The sequence below is a fragment of the Raphanus sativus genome, chromosome 4, assembly GCF_000801105.2.
Source record: "Raphanus sativus cultivar WK10039 chromosome 4, ASM80110v3, whole genome shotgun sequence".
In the NCBI taxonomy this organism is placed as follows: Eukaryota; Viridiplantae; Streptophyta; class Magnoliopsida; order Brassicales; family Brassicaceae; genus Raphanus; species Raphanus sativus.
The window spans coordinates 1,716,713-1,742,908 of NC_079514.1; the positions used below are offsets into that span (position 1 = coordinate 1,716,713).

General features: G+C 33.3%; 5 protein-coding genes and 2 non-coding genes across 7 annotated transcripts; 4 read left to right on the forward strand and 3 right to left on the reverse strand.

Moving 5' to 3' along the window:
• The first annotated feature begins 635 nt into the window (after positions 1-635).
• LOC108853054 (F-box/kelch-repeat protein At4g23580) lies at positions 636-1,866 on the forward strand. Its single transcript, XM_018626517.2, has one exon. It carries the CDS (start codon positions 733-735, stop codon positions 1,849-1,851), a length of 1,119 nt encoding a protein of 372 aa, XP_018482019.1. The 5' UTR covers positions 636-732; the 3' UTR covers positions 1,852-1,866.
• Positions 1,867-4,613: 2,747 nt separating this feature from the next.
• Positions 4,614-4,703, forward strand: LOC130512228 (small nucleolar RNA U31b). Its single transcript, XR_008945785.1, has one exon. It is a non-coding gene; the product is annotated as a small nucleolar RNA U31b (small nucleolar RNA).
• A 66-nt stretch (positions 4,704-4,769) lies between these two features.
• Positions 4,770-4,855, forward strand: LOC130512173 (small nucleolar RNA Z195/SNORD33/SNORD32 family). The gene has a single exon (XR_008945733.1). It is a non-coding gene; the product is annotated as a small nucleolar RNA Z195/SNORD33/SNORD32 family (small nucleolar RNA).
• Positions 4,856-11,055: 6,200 nt separating this feature from the next.
• LOC108835712 (putative F-box/kelch-repeat protein At5g38680) lies at positions 11,056-12,105 on the reverse strand. The gene has a single exon (XM_018608933.2). It carries the CDS (start codon positions 12,103-12,105, stop codon positions 11,056-11,058), a length of 1,050 nt encoding a protein of 349 aa, XP_018464435.2.
• A 1,714-nt stretch (positions 12,106-13,819) lies between these two features.
• On the forward strand, positions 13,820-15,289 carry LOC108832100 (uncharacterized). The gene is made up of 4 exons (XM_018605591.2): positions 13,820-14,302; positions 14,474-14,702; positions 14,812-14,936; positions 15,049-15,289. The coding sequence occupies exons 1-4, from the start codon at positions 13,928-13,930 to the stop codon at positions 15,136-15,138; spliced, it is 819 nt and encodes a 272-aa protein (XP_018461093.1). The 5' UTR covers positions 13,820-13,927; the 3' UTR covers positions 15,139-15,289.
• Positions 15,290-15,374: 85 nt separating this feature from the next.
• LOC108832099 (uncharacterized) lies at positions 15,375-16,802 on the reverse strand. Its single transcript, XM_018605590.2, has one exon. It carries the CDS (start codon positions 16,607-16,609, stop codon positions 15,716-15,718), a length of 894 nt encoding a protein of 297 aa, XP_018461092.1. The 5' UTR covers positions 16,610-16,802; the 3' UTR covers positions 15,375-15,715.
• Positions 16,803-17,237: 435 nt separating this feature from the next.
• On the reverse strand, positions 17,238-18,231 carry LOC108832102 (40S ribosomal protein S29). Its single transcript, XM_018605593.2, has 3 exons — positions 18,070-18,231; positions 17,524-17,623; positions 17,238-17,410 (listed from the first exon to the last, which is right to left on the reverse strand). Exons 1-3 carry the CDS (start codon positions 18,129-18,131, stop codon positions 17,402-17,404), a joined length of 171 nt encoding a protein of 56 aa, XP_018461095.1. The 5' UTR covers positions 18,132-18,231; the 3' UTR covers positions 17,238-17,401.
• Between the last annotated feature and the right edge of the window lie 7,965 nt (positions 18,232-26,196).

Here is a 26,196-nt window from a genome sequence, read left to right on the forward strand (position 1 = left end):
TTGAGTTGGAAACTGGAGGGCTATATATTTGCGGAACTTTGCAAATGCACACCAATCCTAAACTATTAATGAGAGAGCAAAGATTAATGTCAAACCTTTTACTTTGGCTCTCCGGAAAGGACAAACTGCTGAGATCACTAAGGGCACTCGAACAAGGTTTTTCTTCTCTCATATTACATTATTTTTTAGAGTCCATCATCTTTCTATAAACATTCTAACATTCATGACTAACCGTTCCTGGTGTATTGTAACAGCTTAGGAACCTTGTTAGTGCTTTGTATTTGGTTGAAAGGAATATTACAAAAGCTACCATGATCCCAAGGACCTTAGGTACCTTTCGTTGAGTGCTTATCACTCCTTTAGTTACAGCTTTTGGAGATTGCAAAATCTTGCAATCTAACCAGTGGAATATTAGATCCAGATCTATAAACTCCACTAACCTTTTAATTTCGAGACTCAATAAGAAACTTACCAATAAAGTTGCTCTTAAAGATAAAAAGAATATATCCTTTTTGTCAACAAAAAGGAAAATATCCTAGTTGTAAAATATACTTATGTTTTAAATACACGTTGATCCTTATGAGATTAGGAATGGAATATTCTTCCTATATATTAATATCTATAGCGGAGATTGGGAGAGACATTTTTTTTTTAAGATTACCGAGTTTTATAAATAGTTGCTTACTTGATAAGCAACCTTAACCTAAGAGAGAAAAGTGATCGCCAACAACCATGATTGATAGAGAAGAGCCACCGGTCAATAACTTGCTGATGTTATCTGATGATTTGGTATTAAACTGCTTAGCCCACGTCTCAAGATTATACTATCCAACTCTATCTTTAGTTTGTAAACGATTTCGGTCTCTCCTTGCTTCAGTGGACCTTTTCCAAATCCGAACCCTCTTAGGCCTAACAGAGAGTTTTGTCTATGTGTGCTTACGACTCCATACCGATCCTAGCCAACTAGGTTGGTTCATTCTCTGCCAGAGACCAAATACCTCAAGAAAAGTTTTGGTCCCGATATCTATTCCCAGTCCTACATGTGCATCTTTGTCCGGTGTTGCAGTGGTTGGTCCTAATATATACGTCATTGGCGGTGGATCAAAGAATAATGCTTGGTCCAGCGTTATGGTCATGGACAGTCGTTTTTACACATGGCGTGAGGCTCCAAGCATGCGTGTAGCCCGTGTGCTCCCATCTGCTTGCGTCGTTGATGAGAAAATATATGTTGCGGGAGGCTATGATAATCTCGATTCAACGAACTGGATGGAGGTTTTTGATACGAAGACTCAAACTTGGGAGTTTCTACATATCCCGAGCGAGGAGATATGCTTAGGGTCTGAGTACCAAAGCGCAAAGTATGAAGGAACCGTCTATGTGAGGTCTCGGAAGAAACGTGCGACTTACAAGTTGCATAAAGGTAGATGGAGAGCGGCAGACATAGGGATGGATGGAGGATGGGCTTTGTCGCGATACTCTTATTGTGTGATAGAGAACGTGTTCTATCGTTACAGTGATAGGAAGATGCATTGGTATGACGTCCGAAAAAAAGTATGGACAACTGTTAAGGGTTTGGAAAGATTCTCTATGTTGCTTTTTTCTAAGGGTAACGTTCAGTTGGCCGATCATGGTGGGAAAATAGCGATTTTGTGCGAGGAGTATGTGTTTGCTGATAAGAGTATAACGATTTGGTGTGCAGAAATTATCCTTGAAAAACGCCAAAATCAGGAAATTTGGGGGACACTCGAATGCTTTGAGAATGTGTTAATATCCAATGATAATCCCTATATATCCAATAAGGCAGACGGTACAGTGGGTTTAGTGCATGCTTTAACTTCTACGGTTTGGTGAACTGAACCCATTCACCAATGCAAATATTATAATGTTTTGTTCTCTTTTTTTTTCAAAAATATTTCTTTGAGAATTATTTGTTTTCTATATATCTTCTGCAATGTGAATATTCTACTGAATTGTAGTTGAATAGTTAAAAGTTAATAACAAAAAAAAATCAACAAATCTATTGCTTACAAGTATCATATTAGGTTTTAGTGGGGTTCTAAAAAAATCCAAAAATTAGAACTCTTCTACACTCTCTTTTTCTTTTTTCTAAAAATTTTACCTTAAAACTCTTAGAAAACTTCTTGTTGGAGGTGCGCTTAGATCATATGCGATTTATATGGCAAGACTTAACATTTATATTCGGTTGACACTTAATCTAAACCTGTTATATTACTATTATTTTGTCAAATAATAGATCTCTTAGCATTGCACAGGAAAGTAAGAACCCTCAAAAGCTAAAACATAAAAGACTATATTATTTGAAAAATCAAGCATGACCAAAAAACTAAAATTATCACGACCTTAATTAGCGGTTTGCCCAAAAAGAAACGAATTGAAAAACACGAGTACAGATGAGAACCATTAATCTATACATATTCAGGGTTTCTAATAAAAAGAAAAAACAAGAATTACTCGTATGGGAATAGAGGCTCTAGCCAAGATAAAAGCAACCTCATCGACAGGTCTTTCAAAAGTCCTTAAATTTTATTTTTTTATTTTTTCTTTTGTTTTCCTGTTAAGCGAGAGAGAGAGAAAAGAAGAGAGTGAGAGAGAGAAAATCTGGGACGTATCTAATATAAGAATAAATGAAAAAAGTTTGGGACATTATGTCTGGGGCCCACACCAAATCAATTAAGGATCAAGTGTGGGACTTGATGATAATCATGGCCTAACATTTGTATATATTTATTTATTGTTGATAAAAAAGTATCCTCCTATACATTAAAAGAGAAGTCACTTTAGTGATTTTTGCTTAGGTATCACTCATAGAGAGCTTCTAGGATTAATTCTCTTAATCTTATTGGTTGATTTTTTGATAATTTCTTTTTCATTTATTTTTTATAATCGACCAAACATTACCAAATTTGAATCCATATAATTAATACGGTCTTATTAATATATATATTTGATCGACACAAACATTACCAAATTTAATCCATATAATTAATATGGTCTTAATAATGACATACTTTATGGGCAAGGCATTCATTTATAGTTTTGGAAAGCTTGCTCAAACGAATCAATGAAACTTGAAGGCACCACTCAAATAAGGCTAATACACCATAATATGAATACATACTGCAAATGTATCCCCCTATACATTAAAAGAGAAGTCACTTTAGTGATTTTTGCTTAGGTGTCACTCATAGAGAGTTTCTAGGATTAATTCTCTTAATCTTATTGGTTGAATTTTTGATAATTTCTTTTTCATTTATTTTTATAATCGACCAAACATTACCAAATTTGAATCCATATAATTAATACGGTCTTATTAATATATTATATTTGATCGACACAAACATTACCAAATTTGAATCCATATAATTAATACGGTCTTAATAATGACATACTTTATGGGCAAGACATTCATTTATAGTTTTGGAAAGCTTGCTCAAACGAATCAATGAAATTTGAAGGCACCACTCAAATAAGGCTAATACACCATAATATGAATATATACTGCAAACGTATCAACCTAAATATGAGAAGATAATATCCGTTTTCTATTTTAGCCTTTGGTTGACGTACTTTATAATGGTTTGATGTTTAACCTAATTTTCTTAAAAGCAAAAGCAACCTAATTGTTTGAGCACAAATCGATGAATACAAATTTTGACATAAATATAGACAAAATGATTAGTATTTTCTAACAGAATGAAGGTAGTTTTAAACATATTTTTTGTTAGTTTCATACTATATGTGTTTAAATAATTTTTTATTCTAAAAATGAAATTTACGATTGATTTATTTTTATATTTAAAACTAAAATGAAACATCATTTTAAAATAAATATATAAACAATTTTAATAATTTATATTATAAATAAAAATATAGATATATATTACATAAATAAACTAGGTGGTTTGCTCGCACATGCGGGCATAGTTTTATTTTAAATATTTATTAATTCAAAATAATAATAATTTATTATTTATGTTATTAAAAAATAAATTAAACATTAAAATTTTATGTATGAAAAAGTGTTCACAAAAAATATATACATTTATTATTGTGTTGGAATTTTAAAAACAGTCATATATCTGAAATATTTTAGAAAATAAATTTATACAAATGTTATTACATTAATTATAACTTGCGCAAGAATGTTAATAAATATGTGTATTAATTAGTTTTCTTATTGCAAATATGGTAAACCATTCACTTTTGATGTTGACCATTTATTACATTGCTTAATGACATTTAACGATTTGTATCTAATTAGGAAACTTATTTTTATTAACTTACCTTATTAATATTGATTACTTGTGCAAAGTAAAATCATATCATATGCATATATTTTATGACAATACAAATTTAATATCTTTGGACACATGCCCATATTGGAACGACACCGTTTATGCTTCATAGTAAAACCCTAGACTCGAGTAGCTTTGTGTGACTTGACTATATATACAATGGCCAGACTTGGCTTCGAAACAAAATAACATGCGTCGTCAGCTCTATTCTCTGAAGTTAATTGCTTTATGATCTTCTTCTGTTTTGTTGATCTGTTGCTATGTTATCTTTTGTTGTTCTTGATGGTGGTAGTGGTGGAATATGATGATACGTAATTGTCTCCCCAGTCTTATTTGCATTCATTACGATGGATGTAACATGGTGATTGACTTTTCATTATCTGATTTCATCAAATGGTTTTCTTGATCCAATAGTTTCAATATTTCATTTTGGTTTATTTGATCTTTTAGAAGAAGAGGAATGAGGATAATTTATCCAACGTCTATTAAGTCTGAACAATAGTGTTGAACCAATGACATGCACTACCATATGACCTCTTAGTTATCTAAATTAATTTAGTAAAATCTTTTTTATTTTTTCTTTCGTTTTCATTAATTAATGTTTGGTTGGATGAATGAATGCCTAGATGTATCTGATGTCCAAAGTTATAAAAGTAGTTGGACATTTCGTAATTCAAGGCGTAGATTGAATATTAAAATAGGTTTTTCGACACTGATTGCTTTCTCTTGATAAGCTCTCTGTTACTGTACACATGTTTATATCTTCCCACTTATGTATTCTTTGTTTTGTTTTTACTATGTTTTGGTTAAACATGTTGGTGTGCCTTCAAGGAACTATGTATTTCCTAATAACTCTGGTTAGCTAGAATCCGGAAAGTCCAAAAAATAATAATAAGAGACCGAGGTATTACAATAGACTCCTGAAAATAAGATTTGTCCGTGGACGGAAATCAATGTACAGTTCCAAGTACGGTTACACTGTTTCAAAAAGATGAAAAGAAATACATTGATGAATGAGCAATCTTGAAGAAGACACTTTGTTTTCACACAAAGAATCTCTGGTGTCAACGAGGTACTTATTAACCAAACCCACTTTGTTTGTTTCATTTTTTATAGAGCTTGATCTCTGGTTTCCATTAAGTCTATGTTATATTCACTTTTTGATAAGTCAGCTATAGATGTTTGTAAAAGGTGACAATCATCATTGATTTTCTTGTCTTGAAATGCTTTAGTTATTTAGCTCTTTTTTTTAGAGGTTTGGGTTTTGGTATTTACTATCTACCTATGCTTCTTGTTAGGTTCTAACTCCTGCCGAGCTCCGCCGTATTCCCATTCCGAGCTTCAAGGTCAAAGATTTGACACTTGAGACAATGATCTCTCAATATGCAATTCCTGGTATAGTCAGGGTGCGATAAAACTCGCCTGAATTGAAGAAGCTATCAACAATACACAAAATGGAGTTTGACACCATACCGTATTTTTCCATAAGCCTATTTTATTTTTTTAGTTTCCTCGACCATTCTAACTATTAGCGAGTTTAAATATAGTCGTAGAACCATGCATGTCCTTTCACTTTGGGTTTGTAGAACCTGAAATATTGACTATCAGTGTGCATAACGGAAAACCTTTTCTGTTGTACAGGAGGAGTATATTGACACGTAGTTGGATTTGCAAAGCTTGAATCGGGATCAGCGTTGGAGCTTGGAAGCGAGGATCTTTGAGAAACTGAGTCATTGGAATGTAGAGTCGAGACACGTGGCTTCCTTCATGGAGCTTATGTTAAAAAAAACAAAGACATTAGAGAAGATGGTCGTTTGGTTTTATAGTTATCTTAAAGAGCAAACTTTTGAAGAGTTGCCTGAGATGATTCCAATGCTCGCTGACAAGAACAATATCTCCATAGTGCTCCACCTATTCAAGCCGAATCACAGGGTTTTTTAGTCTTGGATCTTTTTTCTTTTACCAAAGTAGTCTTGGATCTTATGATAAAGTGTGACATTCTTATTGAATTAAAATTTTGAACGTGAATTTGAACCCTAATTTACATTTTCTTAAAAGAATTTTCTTTAAACTTTAAAACAAAAAACTACATAAACCACAACTTTGTGCCATGATTCATTAGAATTTTTTTTAAACGTTTATTCATGATCTTGAAAGTACTATTTGTTGTAAAAAACTTACATAATTTATAATGGTTCAATTAAAATGTGTAGTGTAAATAAATTAATGAATTTACTTTATGTATATTCACAATAAAGAAGAAATATTATTTTAATGATTTTTGTTATTTCTTAAGGGAGAGAGAGAAAGAAGTATTTAGGCTTCGAATGGTGACGAACCGCCATGCACTGCTGTGAATAGTAACAAAATCTCTCCATATACCTAAATATCTCTATGTTTTTGTTACTATTACAACCTCACCGTACTCGTTCCGCAGTTGTCCCGCACGTTACCATTCCGAGTCTTAGAAATAGAGAGATAGAGAGCGAGACTGAAAGGGAGACTGAGATATAATATATATATATATATATATATATATATATATATATATATATATATAGGTGAAATAGAGAAAAATTAAAGATTATGATAGAGAGAGACAGAGGGAGGCTGAGAGAGAGACCCAAAGAGATAAATAGATGAAACAAGTGAAATAGAGAGAAACTAAATGTGAGAGAGAGAGAGAGAGAAACTAATGTTGAGAGAGAGAGAGAGAGAAAGAGAGAGAGAGAGAGAGAGAGAGACTAATATTTGGAGAAAACTAAATGAGTAAGATACAAAGATACAACGAGAGTGAAATATAATTACGATCCACTTATGCACTAATAATAATAGCTATACATGCAATATATAATCATATCGATGCCCGCACATGCATGATTTATTTTTTCATATTTCAAAGTATATGATAATAATTTAAACATCAAAGTAGATTGAATTAAGTAATGTCTAAAAGGCTTATAGTTTTGAATCACAAAGACTGAATGAAGAACAAATTTAGTTTTAATAATACATAAAACATATGAATCGTATTTGAATAATACATATTTATATGAATAATACATAAAACATATGAAGAACAAATTTAGCTTTAATAATACATAAAACATTTGATTATATATTAATAATATTTATACATAAAACATAAGAACCGTATAAATGCCTGCACATGAGATTGCTCGATGGTCTTACCGATGATGCAGCAAAAAGCTTCAATCCTTCTCAAAATGGATTTGGATATTGGAGATGGAAAAATAAATTTGCCTAACGACGGTCAAGTTGAGATTGATATCCCTTCTGATTTGCTGATAAAAAATAGTGGAGAAGATTCTATTGAGACTATGGCAAAAGAGGTTTATGGACAAGCTTTTCAAACCTCAACAGATAAGGATTTATATAGACATCGAGCCATTCTCACTCCCACAAATGATGAAGTGGATAAAATAAATGATTACATGCTTTCGCAGTTGCCAGGTAACATGTTTTTGTGTTTACTCTTATGTTCCAGTGATTTTTTATATGTCACTAAAGTAAATGATTTACATATGCTTTCAGGTGAAGAAAAGGTTTACCTTAGCTCTGACAGTATTATCCCATCCGATGTTGACGTAGAAGAAAATGTAGTATATCCTGCAAAGTTTTTGAACAGTGTTAAAGTGGTTGGACTGCCTAGACATTATTTGAAGCTGAAGGTTGGTGCTCCTATTATGTGTCTCTGTAACATGGATCTTGCAGATGACTTATGCAATGGTACTAGGCTAATTGTTACTCAGTTACTGCCCCATGTGATAAAAGGTAGAATTATAACCGGAAACACTATTGATGGAGAAAAAGTTTGGATTCCTAGAATGTATGTCACCCCACCTAACACAAAGTTTTCCTTCAGAAGGCGTCAAAGACAGTTTTCCGTTACATTGGCTTTCGCCGATGACCATCAACAAAAGCCAAGGTCAAACACTAGAAAGTATTGGTTTGTTTCTGCCTAGGCCAGTGTTCTCTCATGGTCAGCTCTACGTTGCACTTTCAAAAGTTAAGTCGATAGCTGAATTAAAAATTCATATTAACTAGTAAAGAAAGGAAGCCGGAGAAAAAACATTGAATGTTGTATACAAACAAGTTTTTCAGAAATTCCGTAGGGAGGGTACGTAATTGTTATCTACTTTTTTCTAATATTTTTTCTTAAAATATATAAATTGTTACAATATTTATTTATTTTATTTGCCAGATGGGTAGTGATGAGTATGAAGATCGATAGTATTTCATTGCCAATCAGTTTTCTGACTATTCCGATCATGGTATGTCTTTTTTTTTCGATCATGGTATGTCAATTTATATTCTTTTATGTTCAATAAAATTTACAAATTTCTAAATCTTTCAAATTATGTTAACCCGTCCAATTTCTTACAAAATGAAATTGATTTTTTTTTTCAGGTCTCTCATTGAAGTTGTTTTCTTTATCGAGAATTGTATTTCATACTTTATAGAATTTATGATAATATTTTCAATTTTATTATATTTTCTTTTAATATGTCTACATAATTTTACGAGTCAAATTTATGCATAAAATAATTTTCACTAAAATAAATAATTACAACATATATATCATCCAATTCTAATTAGTGATAATGTAAAATATGTTACTTCTCTAACTATACATTATTAATTCCAGATTTGAAAAAAAAAATCTTCTTAAACACATAAATTATTTTCGGGACGTTGCAATTATACATACACACAATAATTATCTCTTGATACCGAAGTTACTTTGTTCTATCTCGTCCTTTTAAAATATTGACTACCATCATTTTTACTATGCATGATGCTTTATCCCAAAAACGGTGGTCTTATGATATAAAATCCGTTACTTCCAAACTTAAGCACTATTTTGTCCGTAATTTGAAACAATATCCGCACAGGATGCGGACATGTCAGCTAGTACTTATTTATTCAGAAACTATGGTGGATGGTATAACGCGCGAGTAGGAATACATATATATTAATATATATATATATATATATACTCGCGAAAAGATAGCATCTGATCAACTCTTTCTTTATTACAAACAGATAAGGAAGTGCCTGGAAGAGCTGCGAAGAAATCCAGTTTGCTGAGCAAAAGGGATCACACCAATATGATGCAGCGAAGGGCTTGCAAAGCTGGAATCGATGGTGATTGAATACGTCTCGCTCGCGTAGATCATCTCCATCTCCATCGCCACTGGGTTAGTCCAACTTCTTCACGACCTCCGGAGGATCCTCCAGATTCTTAACCCACCCGGACCTGATTTCTGAGATTAAGAATGATCTTAAGATGGTTAGCTTGGAAGATCCAATAAGGGGGGGGGGGGGGGGGGAGCTTTAGACGCAGTGGTGGTGTAGAGACCTTAATTAGAAACGAAGACCAGCAACATCTTAGATACCGCAGGACACATATGGTTTTATCTGAAGAAAATTAAGGTTTCTTTCGGACTTTGCTGCAAGTAAAATACAGCAATGGTTCAAGATATTACTGACTGACCAAGAGAAACCTACTCAAGTTACTGCTACATACTTTATTTGCAGTTGACAAAGACAAGAGTATAAACCAATAGCTGAAGCGAGAGGTAAGGAGAATCAGAGTGAGCTAGGTGCAAGCAAATTAAGCTCTTACCTGATCACATTAAGGCAAGAGAAGAAGAAGTAAACGTTAACTAGATGCTCTCACTATCAAAAAATTTGCACCAGCTGCAGCTTACTACAAAACAAACAACTCCAATATCTCTTGCCCTTGTGGAATTTCTTTTTACAGTTCCAGAATCGCTTCTCTAATGGTGTGTTGAGATGCCTCTCAGCACTTGTCTGTTGTTATCATGAAGATAGATGCATCAGAGGTCGGTGATTCAGCCAAGTCCAAGTGTGTCTTAAGAAAGGCTGCATTGGATAGCTAAGCTCCCATGAACTTTATTGGTCACACAAGTCTGTGCTTACTTCAATCCAATCCAATCCAATCCCCCAAACCAAACTCCACTCAATACACCCCCATATAAGGGACGTGAGGATGATTCAAAGGCTGTCATCAATGAGATTTTGCAGAGAGATACCTTGTGCATTTGGAGCCTATATCCAAAGAAGAGCCAGTTACATATGGGGAACAATTACTTGAAGCATTTCATGTCATGGCTACACAAGTTCTGGATTATTTTATTTTAATGAAGCAGGTGTTGATAGTGAAGCAGGTTATGTGGATCGAAAGTCAGAAGAAGAAGCAGAAGTACCACAAATCCAGGAAATTCAAGTACAAAACCAGAGTTTCTCATTGAGAATTCTACTGCAAGCTGGACAATATACGCTAATGGGATTATTCAGTGTAAAATGAGTCTAGGAGCCTGAGACAGCCTTTTCAGACTCGCAAGAAGCACAAGGCAAGGGCTATTGTAATGTGGGAAGCTAGCCATTTTCAACTTAATAACTTCATCACCATCAGAAACAAGCTCATCATCACAGAGGAAAATTTTTGTGAAAATGTTGATCTTTGTTTGGAGTGCTCGACACATTCTGGTGGGGATTGATGTTAATTTTGATTCTATTTCAGAGTAAAAATGTAAAGGAAAGAACAATGTATTTGCGTTTACACTTGCTTTATGTCCCCCCCCCACCCCCCCCAAGAAAGAAAGAAAAAAAATCAAGTTCTTACAATGGTAACAAGACAGACAAAAGAATTACACAACATGCATCATATCTAAGACTTGATGATTCCTAGCTATTTGGTAACACAGGCTGAACCAAAGAACCTAGGAACTGGAGACTGATGATCTAAGTTTGCCGTGGTGCTTGACCAGAGCATAGTTGCAACAACTTTACCTCCACGCTTTTCCAACTTAATCTCCTCTGTGAACAGCGTTGCAGCTTGAGTTCCCACCGCTCTGTTCCTGCTAAATGCGAGAAGATTCCCACCAGCAGAGACAGCGGTGTAGAGAATCTGCTTACCAAGAACACTGTACCCATCCACGAGTAAAAATCTATCACTTTCCTCATCATAGAAACGAATATTTCCCAGGATTACTCTCACGATGATGTCTCCGATCAAGACTGTCTGCGTGTTGAAAAGAGAAGGAGACAGATGAGACGGCTGCTCAGAACTCCATGAACGTTTCTTCAGGTTGAACAGTTGTTTGCTGCCACGTCGCTCTCCAGTTGAATACATCCAAACGCAGATATTCCCACCACATGGAGCCACCAAAAGAACTTTGCTCTTCTTGTTATACACTGGATCAGGGACAGATTCCCATGAGAAAGTCTGTGTATCATATATCTCCATCTTGACCCCTTGGTCACAACCTCCCACAACAACAACAGACTCATCCAGTACACACAGAAAACAACTTTTAGCCATCTTTGAATGACTCATCTCTAATGTCTCTGTCCACGCATGAGTGACGCTGTTCATGACCATCAGCTTAGAAAACACATCCGATTCCCCATCGATCATGTAGATATTTGATCCAAGAGCAACAACAGAGTTTGATGATGATGGGAAATAAGAAATAGGCATGGGAACGCTCATCAACCAGTATCCCGCTGCTGGTTTGAGTCCAAGAGAGTACCACCTACTGTTCTGATTCTGAGACATCGCAACGTAAAGGATCGGCTCTTGAATCTTTAGAGATTTCCGGCGCTCGTAAAGATCATCCGAAGCGATCATCTTCCTCAGGTCCGGTGACGTTACAGATAGAGTCCGGTGGTGGAGAATTGGTACTCTGGCGACGCATCCCGAGGCGACGTCATCATCGAGGCAATGGAGCGGCGCCATCTCTCCCGTGGTAAAGAACGATGAAGAAAGAAAAAGTAGAGGAGACTAGATGTTGAAAGGATGGAGCTTTCTTTGTTTTCTTGATTTTCTTTTCTTTTCTTTTCTTGCAGAGAAAACAGAATGCGAGGAAGACGAAGAAAGGTGGATCTTTTTTAAACGTGACGGGTTTTATAGACGTTGGGGAACGTTAACGGTTTGATGATCTTCGAAACGGGCCTGGGCCATAACCCTAGTCCTAATTCATTAAAGTTTTATGCATTTTTTTAAAAAAATATAATTTTCTAGTCCTAATACCATAATTTTATTTTTTTATATCTAAAAATTTTAAAAATATTATTTGTTTTATGTATATACTTAATAAATTTTTTATCTTAGTTTTATAGAATTAAATAAATATATTTTAAACATAAAAAATAGATAGAAATATCTCCAAGATTATTATTTTAGATATATATATATATATATATACACATACTTATTAAATATTAGCTTAAATTAATAACTTTAAAAAATCTTAGATTTCACAGATAATTTAATTAAACTTTAAAAATAAATTGTATTCAAATAGAAAACTAAACTTTATTTTTTTTTAAACCCTTCACGTCGTCGCTTATTCTATACATAGTCGCTAATTTGTGTAAGTTTTCATGAAACTTCTTGTTTTTAGATGTTTTTGCTAAAATGCTAAATATTCATTAATGAAAATGAAAGTGATAAAGAACAAATACATTAGTTTTGTTTATTGTTTAGCATCTACTTCCAAAGTTTTTTTTTTGTTAATATATATATATATATATTAATAAGAGTGAACAAAAAAAGGTTTAGTTTCCATCTTGTATTGCACATTTTGGACTATTGCCTTTTAGTGAAAATTTGGTCAAGACAAAAAAAAATAAGCCAACAAGTGGCTCAAATTTGGGAACAGTACTGGTCCTGGTTTATAAGGAGTTGGAAGCAAAATAATGATTTTGGGCTGGTATATGTAAATTTAATAAAAAGTTAAGGCTAATAAAAGACTGCACAAAAGAGTATTGAATCCTTAACCTTCAACTCATGGGAGGAGATTAGTTTCCAACAGAGCTGAAGTTTTGTTAAACTAAAAGGCCGCAAACACTAATCTATATTTAACAGCCGGAAGCGTGGTAGTGGTAGTAACACGTGGCTGCTGCTAAAAGTTAGTGTCACGAAGTAAAGTTGTACGTGTCAGAGACCATGACATCGACCGAGCCAATGTGAAGTCGACTTTTTAGACGGCCAAGAAAACTACACAAACTAAAAATAGTTTGGGGACGTTTGGTTTTTGACCCGTCCAACTTTTCTGTTGTTGTATCTTTCTACACAAGTTTGCAAGGTACAATTCTCTCTAATGAACTCACTTCGTTTTCATAGGACGAAAAGACCATCAATCAGAGGTAATTATGCACATAAATTGAAGACTAAATTTAGGATGGACTTATCGAATATATTGAGTTGCTAATTAATGTGTTATCTTGTTATATGATTAATTAATCGATTATTGGCTATATGAATATATCGATGGCGTCATTTCTTGTTGGAAAGATCTGGGAAACTCTTCAACGTCTCTAGAAAATGCAGTATAATATAGTATTTATTAGGAATAGTAATTATGGACCTTAGCGCGAGTAGAAATATATATATATATATATACTCGCGAGAATATCGCATCTGATTAACTCTCCTTTTACTACATAACAGAGAGCTTTTTTTTTTTTTAAACACTGTTCTATTTTTCTTCTTCTCCTCCTCCTCCGCCGTTATATATAAAACCCTTCCCCGAAACCCTCGGAGCTATATCGCAAGCATGACCGGCGCATTGTTCAGAAACGCTGCCTCCGACGCCGCTCGGATCTTACGCTCATACCGAACGTCCACGGCGAATCCTCTCGGAAAGCTCGATCTCTTACCACGAGGAGACGTCCGGCGATTCCAGCCGAGGCCTTATTTTCGCACGCCGCAGTTTCTCGGGAGATCAAAGGAAGCCAGAGTCTCTCCTCCTCATTCTTTGATCTCCGGTTTCTGCTCTTCCTCTTCTTCTTCTTCCACGACAGCCTCTACGGCGTCGTTTATGAGGACAGGATTCATGGGATGGTATATGAGCATGTTGAAAACGCGGCCGGTTCTGACTAAGTCCGTAACGTCGTCGCTTATCTACATAGCCGCTGATTTGTCTTCACAGGTAATTAATTTCCTGTGAACTGAGTTGTTGTTTGTATTAGTTAGCTACGTTTCTTTGTGCCTTGTGTTGTTGTGATTCTTGTTTTATATTGGATAATGGGACTTAGATGGTTAATGACTGTTGGATGTTTCTACATAGATAGTTAGTGACTTTTGGATGTTTTCCACACAGACAATTCCTCAAGCTTCTTCGGAGTCTTATGACTTGGTGAGAACAGCAAGGATGGCAGGGTATGGGTTGTTGATCTTAGGTCCTACGCTTCACTATTGGTTCAATCTCATGTCAAGACTCTTCCCGAAGCGAGATCTGATCACAACGTTTAAGAAAATGGCCATGGGACAGACGGTTTATGGCCCTACCATGAACGTTATTTTCTTCTCGCTGAATGCAGCCCTACAAGGTAAAGCTTGATATGGATTATTGAGCAGTTTGTTTGGTTGCTGATAATTTTGATCCTAGGCTTGGTCTTATAGGTCATTAAGTCTGATATATTCGGTTAATTTTCTCAGGTGAAAACGGTACAGAGATAGTTGCTAGATTGAAAAGAGATTTACTACCTACGATGATGAACGGTGTCATGTATTGGCCTATGTGTGATTTTATTACATTCAAGTTCTTCCCAGTTCATTTACAGGTAACTTGCCACTTCATTTTGATGTGGATCTGTTTTAGTTCAAGAAAAAAATCATTTTTATTCTTATCCGGAATATAACTCGGTGATCTTTTTTTTTTCCTTTTGTATGCAGCCACTTGTGAGTAACTCGTTTTCGTATCTGTGGACAATCTACATAACTTACATGGCAGGCCGTGAGAAACCAACTGCAATTGCTGGTTGAAACAGCTCTGTTTCAGTTATGGGCTCAGTTATGTTAAGTCAGATATGTAGAAAGGGAATCGTTCTTTCTTCAACATTCTTTGTTTCCTCTCTCTGTTGATTTCAGAGAGTTAATGTAAAAGAACCAACCTTGGAAGAACTCTTTTAAAACTTTTTATGTAATTATTAGTGAAATGTAAGGCTCTTAGCTACTGTCAACTTTGACCAGACATATTCGAACAAGTCTTTTCAAGAAAGAAAGTGAAATGCTTTCTGCTTTCATTATTAATTTTCTTACATCAGAGAAAGCAAAGAACGTAAAAAATAGAAAGGAGAATGAAACAACATGGGCATTTACTTTAAAACCTCTACTTGAATCTCACTCTACCGTAAGAACTTGTACAACACCAAAGACCCAACAACTTCTTCTCTTCAAACAACCAAACAACTTTTCACTTTCTAGTGGCTCACAGACCAAACCAAGACACAAAACCCAATTCAAGAAGAGAATGTATAGGTTCAGGTATAGGCTATAGCCAATGAGAAGAATCAAAATGCTATGTATAAGTAACCTAAACTATAGCGTTTCTTCTAAACCTTTACTCATCTAAACCACGCGAACATATCTTCTCCAGAAGTATAGGCCATTCTTCTCCAAGAATCTGTGGATTCAGCTCCATACCAGCACGAAAATCAGACATAGACACACACGAAGAAGAAAGCCTTCTCCTTTGCTGTTCATTCCCACCACATCGAGCATTAGCCAAACTCAAACAAGGCTCAATCAACCTCCTCATAAACGCATCAACCCCACTATTAAGAAGACTAACAGATTCCATAGACACCTTAACCCCTTCCATCTCCAACCTCCCCTCCAGCCTGCTCCTCAGCGTTCTCGTATCCGGCAACTCACCGCTGCTCTGACAACTCTCACGTCTCAAACCACCACACCAAACAGCCTTCCTCCTGAGATTCAAATCAACACCAAGCGGAGCAGTGACATGACTCCTCCTCCCACTACTACTCCCAGCTACCTGCTCAACCTCTTCCCCTTCCTCAACTTCCAAAGGAGGTCTACTCCCTAGAGACATCAGCTCAGTAGCACTCGTGGTGGTGATAGTAGTCACACTCTGAGGCTTCCCGAGCGGACCAAGCGGGCTGGGCCTGTCTCTAAACTTCCTACCGCGAATGCTCTGTTTCCCATCACTCAACCTAACAAAGCTCCCACCTTTCTTCGCGTACCTCGAAGGAGGAGACTTAGCAACGCTAGCGTTCTTGATCACTGAGTGTATAAGACGGTTGTGGAGCGAGATGTGCTGCTTCCCGATGGTTTTGAGACAGAGCTTGTCGAACTCTGACTTGGTGATTCTCGAGGCGAAGAATCTCCCGAGGTGGTGGAAGTAAATGTCAGCTCTTTGAGTCCCGATTTGCCGGTAGATTAGGGATTTGATCTCCGACGTATCGGACCGGGAAGAGTTTTGATCGGATCCCATCTTAGATTGAAGAAGCAATCTCTTTAATTAGATTGGAGGAGTCTCGATTCGGGATCTTGATAACCCTAATTCTCGACGCGTACCTGTGGAGATTCGGAGGAGAAAGGGATCTCTGCTTTAATCTCTCCTCAAAGTCTTCTCCTTTGTGTGTGCCCTAAAGACAAAAGGGGGCTTTTTTGTTTAGTTCATTTGTTTCGTCGAGTTCGTGTTCGTACGTGACAAAGTGAACACTAAGACCATTCCACACGTGCGAGTTTTTTCTTTCTGGACTTTGGATGATTTCATACGTGTGAGTTTTTTTCTTTAAGGGCATTAGATTCTTGTTTTTTTTTTCTCTATATATTTCGTAATCGAATGATGCGTGATTAAAGTTAACTTTTTCTGTGGGTTTTATTTAAGTGATTATACGATGTTACATGTTTGATTAGTTTATGATCATAGTGAATGATTTGCTTCATTGGAGAGATGAAATAGTTCTCGTTGCTTACTAGTGCCATTTACTAATCAACCAATTTTTCCTCTCTCTGGTGTAACATAGAGAGTTAGAGATTATAGCTCAAACAGATTAATACACAGCTCAGAACTCAAAGAGTAAAGAGAAACTCAAAATCTCTATAGGATGGTCAAATTGTAGAGCCAAGATTTTGGATTAAAACATAGAAGCTAAAAATGCTCAACAACTCAATTGTCTTATAGAAATCATAGAACATTTATAAGATCCATTACAATATAAAATGAAAGTTTCAAAAGCTTAAAAACCAAACAGCTGCCCTGCCATAAACACCGGATCTCTTAACGGTACTGCAAAGAGGTTAAAAAACAACAATTGAGTTAGTTAGCTTTCAGAAAGGATGAGAAAAACAATCAATCCTATGGAGACAAAAGTAACTGCTATGTAATGAAAAAACTTCTACCTTGATGAATCCGATTTCCTTGGCGTTGCTGCGGAAGCACTGTCTGCAACAGTTAAGTCCATACTTCCTGATTAGCCCATGCGAGTTTCCGCACACACGGCTACACAAACCAAACTTAAGTTAGATCCCTCAACACCGTCAACACATTTTTAGGGATTACAAAACAAGGTTGCTTTTAAACCATTATAATTGAGTGCTAAGGCCAAGTAATCAAATGGTACTCTTAGCAATCATTATATCATTACATTAAATCATTCAAGCAAAAGGTTACATCTTTTCAATAAAAGACAAATGTAACCATCTTAAGGTTATGATACAGATCAAAATGAATTTGATTCCGACACGGACAAGTTTCCTACTTTATTACACACATAAGGCCTAAACAGTAACAGAACGTCAAAAGCTTCACAAGATCAATCATACCAATTAGAAGATCAGATTCAAATGAATTTTTCCGCAGGTTAAACATTCCAGCTAGAGAAACACTAATCATAAAACAGATCCAAATGACGAAGAAAACGAGAGAGGAGACGAAGAGGGGAATACCAGGTGCGGGAGCCAGGGCCGTACTTCTTAGGATGAGAGTTCCAGATCGCAGCGAAACCCATGATTTTTCGATTGCTCTGGCGTGAGGAGCTAAAAGACGAGGACGAGCGGCGTTATAAACACTCACAGATTCTTGAAAACCCTAGATTTCGTAGGCGATGACGGACATAACCAATTAATATAAGTGTGTGACTGGCCCAAAAAGAAAGCATGTTAATTATAAGATGGGCTTAGTTATGGAGGCTCAATAGATTATTTGATTATTTTTTGTCAACAGATTATTTGATACTACTTGTTTCTTCAAACAAGCTACTATTCCAAAGTTTATAAGAATAATAATCACAGTGACCATATATAATATTAATATTCAAGCAAAACCATACAATGTGGAGAAGATTTCAGTATACTTGTCAAATTATTTTGGATTAATATTCTATGTGATTACAAATCTTTTAAATTTGTAAAAAAATAACTGGCAAGTATTAGAAGAAGTTAAGAAAACGACAGAGAAGTTTATACTTTGTAACCACCAAGGAGCAGTCACATGTATCAGCTTTGGTGTCAAGTGATAAAAACAATATAAATAGACTATATTGTTACCTCTATGCATATATTAAACTCTTATAACTTTTTTTTTTTGAAACTGAACTCTTATAACTTGTGCATAGTTTTGTTCAAGTCTTCAAATATCAGGATATGGAAAATCAAAATAACTTTTCCCTTCGCCATTCTGTAATTCGACTTTTATTTTTTGTTGAATATATCATTCAATTTAAAAATATACATAACTTTTGCCTTAGCTATTAACAAGTTTAAACAATACAGTATATTTAAAATACCATGAACCAAAGTCAATTCTGATTTAATAGGAGATGAAACACAAAAGTCAACTGTAATTTAACAGGTTGCGAAAACACTGTCTCAAAATATAGAATTAATTGGTGAAGAATATCCAGTGTAAACCGTATTATTATTTGATTGATGCATGTTTTATGTATTTTATTAGTTTCGGAAATTAGTCTCATAATTTATAAGGAAAATTATATGTCAAGATCAAAGGTGTATTTAAAGTATATATGTTTTTTTGTCAACAAAGTATATATATGTTTAACTTAGAGATATTTGGACTATGAAAATAAAAAATAGTATACTTGTGTCAAATAATCGCACTAAATGTTTCTGCATTGTCACAATATTATTTTCAGTCAAAAATGTCACAATATATTTAAAACTAACATCTTGAAAATTATCTCTAAAGTTTAGAAAATATGTTAGTGATCTTTCAAATACAAACTTATCTTAATTTACTCCTCTGAATAAATGAAAATGTTAGTTTTTTGTGTAAGCGTGACCCTTCTGAATGTTTCTTCTATAAGTTCTCATAGTATACTAAACTCATGAGATTTGTGATACAAGTAGTAAAAAACTGATATCTATTTATATAAAGTAGAGTTCTCTCTCTCCAGGGCCCTCCACCTAGGATGACACGTCACTAATTCGAGTCATGGCATTGTGACACGTGTCCCATCCGTCTAAACGCAGCACTTCATTAATCCTGTGAGCTGTTGGGCTTTGACCAATGCGGCCCAAATAAACAGAGTTCGTCCGTAACCTAATCCTAATGACGGGAGTTCGTCTCTCCTCTTCTTCGACATGCCGACACGGCCATCTTCATCTTTTGGAGACCGAGCATGTACTTTGTTGAAAGTGATGGGAGACGAGCTTTACGGCTAATCTCCGTGGCATAATCTGTTCGTCTTCTTTAGAGTGGATTACGCCTGAGAAGAGAAATTCGAAGCGTTACATGATGCAATCAATCGTCGTCATTAGTGATCATCTTAAGTGCTTAATCCCACTTTTACCACGATTCCTCATTCCATGTATCTACCCTTCCTTCCAGTCGGTGAATCTCCATGTATAAAAAGATATGCCTTATTGCCTTAATCCCGTAAACACATTTGTTTTGATTTTTCTCACAACAGTAAAAACTTTTTTTGAGCAGAGTGGCTAGCTTATCTCTCCTCCTTGATGACTTCAATGGTCGCTGTAGCACCACCGCTGTCTGCTCAGATTTTAGGATTCCAAGAATGTGAATAGAAGCGGAGAGCTTATGGAGGTCGAAATGATTCTTCTTGACGATCAGGTACCTCTTTTGATGTTGAAAAACAAACGCCTCCCTTTCCCTTCAGGATTTATCATTTATATATAACTTTAAGATTAGAGTTCATGGTGTTCTGGAGCTGTTGCCAATCCATAGATTTAACTAATATGTGTTTCATGGTCAAGGCCTGGCACATTAACTTAGGTTTTTGTAATAATTAAAACACTGCAGATAAATAAACATAGATTCAAATATGAATATCTATATTATTAAAATAGAAGTACACTTTGAAAATGTCCCTAAGTTTTTGAAGTTATTTACATTAGAATGCCACTGAAGTAATAAATTAACTTTCCTTAATTATAGTTGTCTTTTCTGATTTGTAAATGCATTTTCCTTAATTATAGTTGTCTTTATTGAACCTATATTTAAGTATGCTTGTCTTTTCCTATATTTAAGTATACTTATCTTTATTGAACCTATATTTAAGTATGCTTATCTTTTCATAATTTAAATAATAGATTTAAGCATTTAATGTATTTTCTTAATTTAAATAATAGATTTTCTTAATCAAATATTTACGAAAATAGATTTCCCAATATACTTCGTTTTAACATGTTAAATATTTTTAATATTTATTGGTATAAATAATAAAATAAAAATCACACATCATAATCAATTTATATAATATATAAATAAAATATAAAATAATTTATTCATATATTATTAGTATAATGGTTTCATAATATAAATATAATAAGTTATAAATGTTGGGTTTGTTTATATGATACAATGTGATATAATAGACGATCAAAATCACAAAATATAATAATAAATAAAATTGTTATGTTTTAAAATGTTTTATTAATAATTATGTAATACATTTTAATTTAAATATATATATATATTATACCATTAGTACAAATAAAATTTTAAAATGAAAGCAAATATTTATACGATCACGGGTCAAACTCTAGAAATAAACAACAACATCGCTAAATTATTTTTCTTTAACAAATTATTTTGATAGAAATATTTTTCCAAATATGGTTTATATATTTTATGTATTTATAAATTTATTTTATTGGGATGCTAAGATTTTTAAATTGGAAACAAATATGACCCACCTCTATATTATTTTTATTAAGAAATTTAAATTATGTATCAAAATATTTTATTAAGCTTTTAATTTTAAATTTTATTATAACTGCAAAAATTAATTTTCAATCGGAATTTATGTGCAAATATTACAAATTCATCATTTAATATAAACACAAAATTTAAAACAGAAAATAAATACCCGCCCGGTCGGGCGGGTCAAGGTCTAGTAGACTCATATTTATAGGTAGTCTTTTACTTAGTAGTTAATAACGTCACATATTTTAGGTATTTGTCTGTATATAACTATTCTATGTTCATTTTAGCAAAATAAGCTTAGTAAAATGATTATGAAATCTTTTACCAAAAACAAAAGACATATTGTGGAATGTCTATCACTTGCTTAAACACAAGTGATTTATTGTTTGTTTGCTATTGTATCGATATCTCGTGACATAAGTTATCTATAATTGATGATGTAGAATGTTTGGTACTGAATAAATTCAACATGTAAAAAGAAATGAGAACACCGATGACACATGTTATTTTGTAAAGATTTTTGATATTTTCAAAACCAATAATTTTATTATAAATTAAATAATTTATTTTTATTTCTTATACCAAAGTTTATCATTTTTATTTTTTTATAAATAAATACTATATTTATTTAATTTGGATATAGAAAAAAAATTATTAACTAGTAAAATAGAGTGTTGAATTTTATTAAACAAAATCATTGTAGTTGAAAAAAGTTAAATGTGTGTTAAATGATAAGGCGAAATAAAAATAAAATGATGTAGATTGTTAAAATGATTTTGAACACATTGTGGATAGTCTATATATAGTAGTGCAACGGAACAATACACTTATCAATTGTTTGAAAAAAAAAAATATAACTTCAAAGATATCTAACAACTATACATACTTTTAATATGATGAGAACTCAATTTACAAATGGCAAATAACAAATGATTTAACTATTTTATGTAGGTTTTTTTATCTTGAAAGTAGATGTTGGAAATACTATTGTATGTAATGTAGCTTTTTATCTTGAAAGTAGATGTTAGAAATACGATTTTATGCATCTCTTTAGTTTATTATTTTCAAATAACGTGTTACATTGGTTAAATTTGTTACATTTGAATCAAGTGACAAAAAATGGTGGATCGTATTATGTTAAGGATAATAGAATTAAACAACGCATTACTAGTGTTGAATGAACACACCTGTTAAGCAGTATACGAAATCCATTTGGATCTTATCATACGACAGAGTAGTATAAGAATGAGACCTAGCTAGAGACGCAACCCACTTTCAGTTATACAAACCATTTACTCGTCAAAACTCCGACGCTGCAGATATTCTAAACTAAGAAAATTCATTACTTACAAACCCTGTTTAATAGGATTACAATAAAATTTTGAGAAAGGATATAATCAGCTTTCGATGGTGTGACTAGCCATGGCGATTGAACCTCAGCTCTGGCCACTAAACGATACGGACAAAATCACTTGAATATGTATTTTAACGTATAGTTCATTTCTTTTTGTTTGGTCGATTATATATTTCCTTATACAGTTTTTATTAAACAATGTTAGTGCTATTTGTTGTCTAAAAACACTATTGTATAGCCATACAATTTTTTTGTCCTACATCAACCAATACACCAAACGTCGAAGTTTAATAAAAAGAAAAAGGCTTCCATTCAAAAAAAGGGAAAAAGGCCAATGCACGAGGCAGACGCAAACCGTAACAAACGTTTTAATATGATATTAAAGATTCTGCTAATAATCGTATCGTTAAGTATATCAAATCAGGAAGCTATATTGAAAGAAGAGAAGAGTAAGAAAACTTTATTATTAGATGGTCTTATAATGCCAATAGTTATATAGATAAATAAATAAAGACATTCTCTTCAACTACCAATCGTCAGCCGAATCAAATTTAAATAAGATATAGTATCAAATAATTACCCCTTTATAATATGCTTAACACTTGAACAGAGATATTATAAGTTCGTACTTTACATATCTATTATATTAAATTATGAGTATTATATTTACAATTATTAAAATTTCTTACTAATCATTTAAAATTTTATTTACATAAATATGATTATAAAACACAAGTATAATTAGAACACCATAAAATTATTATTTTTTAAATATAATATAAAAAATATATCCACACTTTGAAAGACAGGATTCGAATTTGGTACTTCGTTTAAAAAGTGATATACATGGGTGAGTCTCGATATTAGAAACTATGTATTTTTACATCGTTACATTTTAAAACGGTAAGAGATTAGAAGAAAACGTCACAATTTTTTATAACACTAATATACATTCTGCTTTAGTTAAAACGAATTACTTAGCATTGTTTTTCTCTCTAGCGGACTATAACAATTTTACAATTTTGGGTAACATATGTGATTTTCTTATGACTCATAATTAGCTTTGTTTATCCTTTTTTCTAATACTATTTGCGTGTGGTTTGCATCTACGTGTATATATTAAGTGTCACTACGCATTCGTTAGGAATTTAAATTGAACAATGATGCTGAGGAATATCCGACACACGTTGCACCTTGATCTCTAATTGTGTTTGGCAGGATACGTAGATTATCACAGATTATTAATTTTCATCAATGACACCATAATACTAACTTCAATAAAAGTTTTCATCAATGACATCATAATACTAACTTCATTAAAATAGTGTTAATCTTTCATGTACGTAGTAATAAGAAGGGAGCTAAAGACGTACCTAAAATACCCTAATTACCTAGAATGAGCTTTTTCAAATAAAATTTGAAATTGATGTCATACAACGGATCCAAAGGATTAGACTTCACAGCCAACTTCTATTTAAATTTACCGATAAGGTAGTAAAAATCATACTAAAGATGCACGATCTGCCTCCAATGTCCATGTAATTTGAGATAGTAACAAATCATGAATATAAGCTATATATGTCCATAAGGTCCTAGTTTTTTTTGTGTCAAAAAGAACCTTTATAGGGACATAGATAATATTTATGATTTGTTTTGTAATATAATTAAACAGCTGAAAATATGATGAATAAATTCATCACATTTTTTTACAATAGATAGGTAATCTAATCAATCTTGAGATTTGTCATAAACTCTAATTTGATTCACACATATGTCGCCACGCCCTTACTGATACAATGTATTTTTTTTTGAACTTTTGATGCAATGTATTTGATAAAGCAGTGAACAAGATGAATAAAACCCAGCTATATATTTTTTTCTTTCTTGTTATCATTCTTGTATTCGTTTTTGGAATTAAAATCCAAAAAATAGTACTACTACAAAAAAAAGAAAAAAAACTAGGTTTAAAGTATTGAGCTGTTAAAAAAGGTTTAAAAGTATTAGAAATAGCGTCGTCCATGTTAACTCAAACGACAATGTTATGAAGAATAAACAAAATTGTCGTTTGGCTAATTTTAAATCTTAAAGCCACATCAAATTGCCAGCTATCAACACAACAAAGAAACTATAGGAATTATTTATATATCATAATAATACTCACCCGATCTGCAATAATGTTTGATCGTGCGTGCAAGGATTGCTTTAGAAAGGTATCCTTCCAAAATAAACTGGGTAAATAGTTCAAGCAATATAATTTTAATTTAATTTAATCAGATCTACCCAATTGGGTCTTTCGAGCTGTGCACAGATTTTATTCTACTGAATATCCAGAATAAAATGGAATGTTTTGTGCAAATTATTCGACTGTGTATAATGAATGATATTTTGGTTCAGCTCAAAGAAAATATATTGGACGACACATATTCACCGATCTCTAATGTGTATGGATCATTAGTGAAACTGTCAGTTTCTTCCTAATTAATATTCCCTTTTAGGTTTGCATTTCATAATTCTTATTCTACCTGTTTATAGAGTATATATAACTAAATTATTATGTCTGACAGTAAGAAAATTTTTAGTGAATTTAATATTTTAATGAATGTTTGTTAAAATAGCAACTTACGTAATAAAAAGTGAATTTTGGAAGAAATTATAAACAACATTTATTTGCAGAGACAAGCTATTACGAAAATGTAATGCAAAATGACATACTACAATAGTGCTACAACAAAGTAGGCTCTCGCATATTTTGTTATGGTGTGTGGCTATTGTTCATACTTCCTATAATCTCCGAAAGGTTTTAAAAAGAATAACATATTGAGTTCCATTACGCTTTTTATTTCATTCGTTGATATTTGTGGATAAAACCCACAAAACAGCATTTGTAAATTGAATCAATTTCAATAAAAATCAATTTCTAAAAAGGTAAAAGGACCAGGGAAGCGCTATGAGTAAAAATATTGAAATTAATTAAGCTATATTTTTCTTATAACAAACATATACGTTGGCTTAGATGATGAAGTAGATTTGAATAGTAATTATAATTCTTAATAATGAGAGTGCTGCTTAAGTTTTGAAATTTCAAACTGATACAAAACGAAAATTAAAAGGAGATATTAACTGATAGAGAGAGAGTGTGCTCATTTTTTTTAATATGGCTTATGCTTGTGGAATTTCCACACGCACGATCTGCCGTCCAGTGGTTGACGACCTAATCAATTATTACTTAACATTTAAAATCATAATAAATCAGCTTCATTACTTTTTTCTAATTTAATAAATTACTATGACACAAAAACTGTCACGTTCAACAACCAGGTCTCTGATTCTCCACTTCACATCTATTCTCTCTTCGTTCTCCTTCTCCAGTTCATAAACTCATCCCTTCGCGGATAATGATAACTTAAGCAACAGAAGAGTTCGACTCTTTTTTAGATAATAACTAATAATAAATTTAATTTTACAAAAACAATTTAATGTTTTAAGAAATTGCTTTTGTGTATAAAACTGTATAAACCAGAAAAACAGAGGAAGA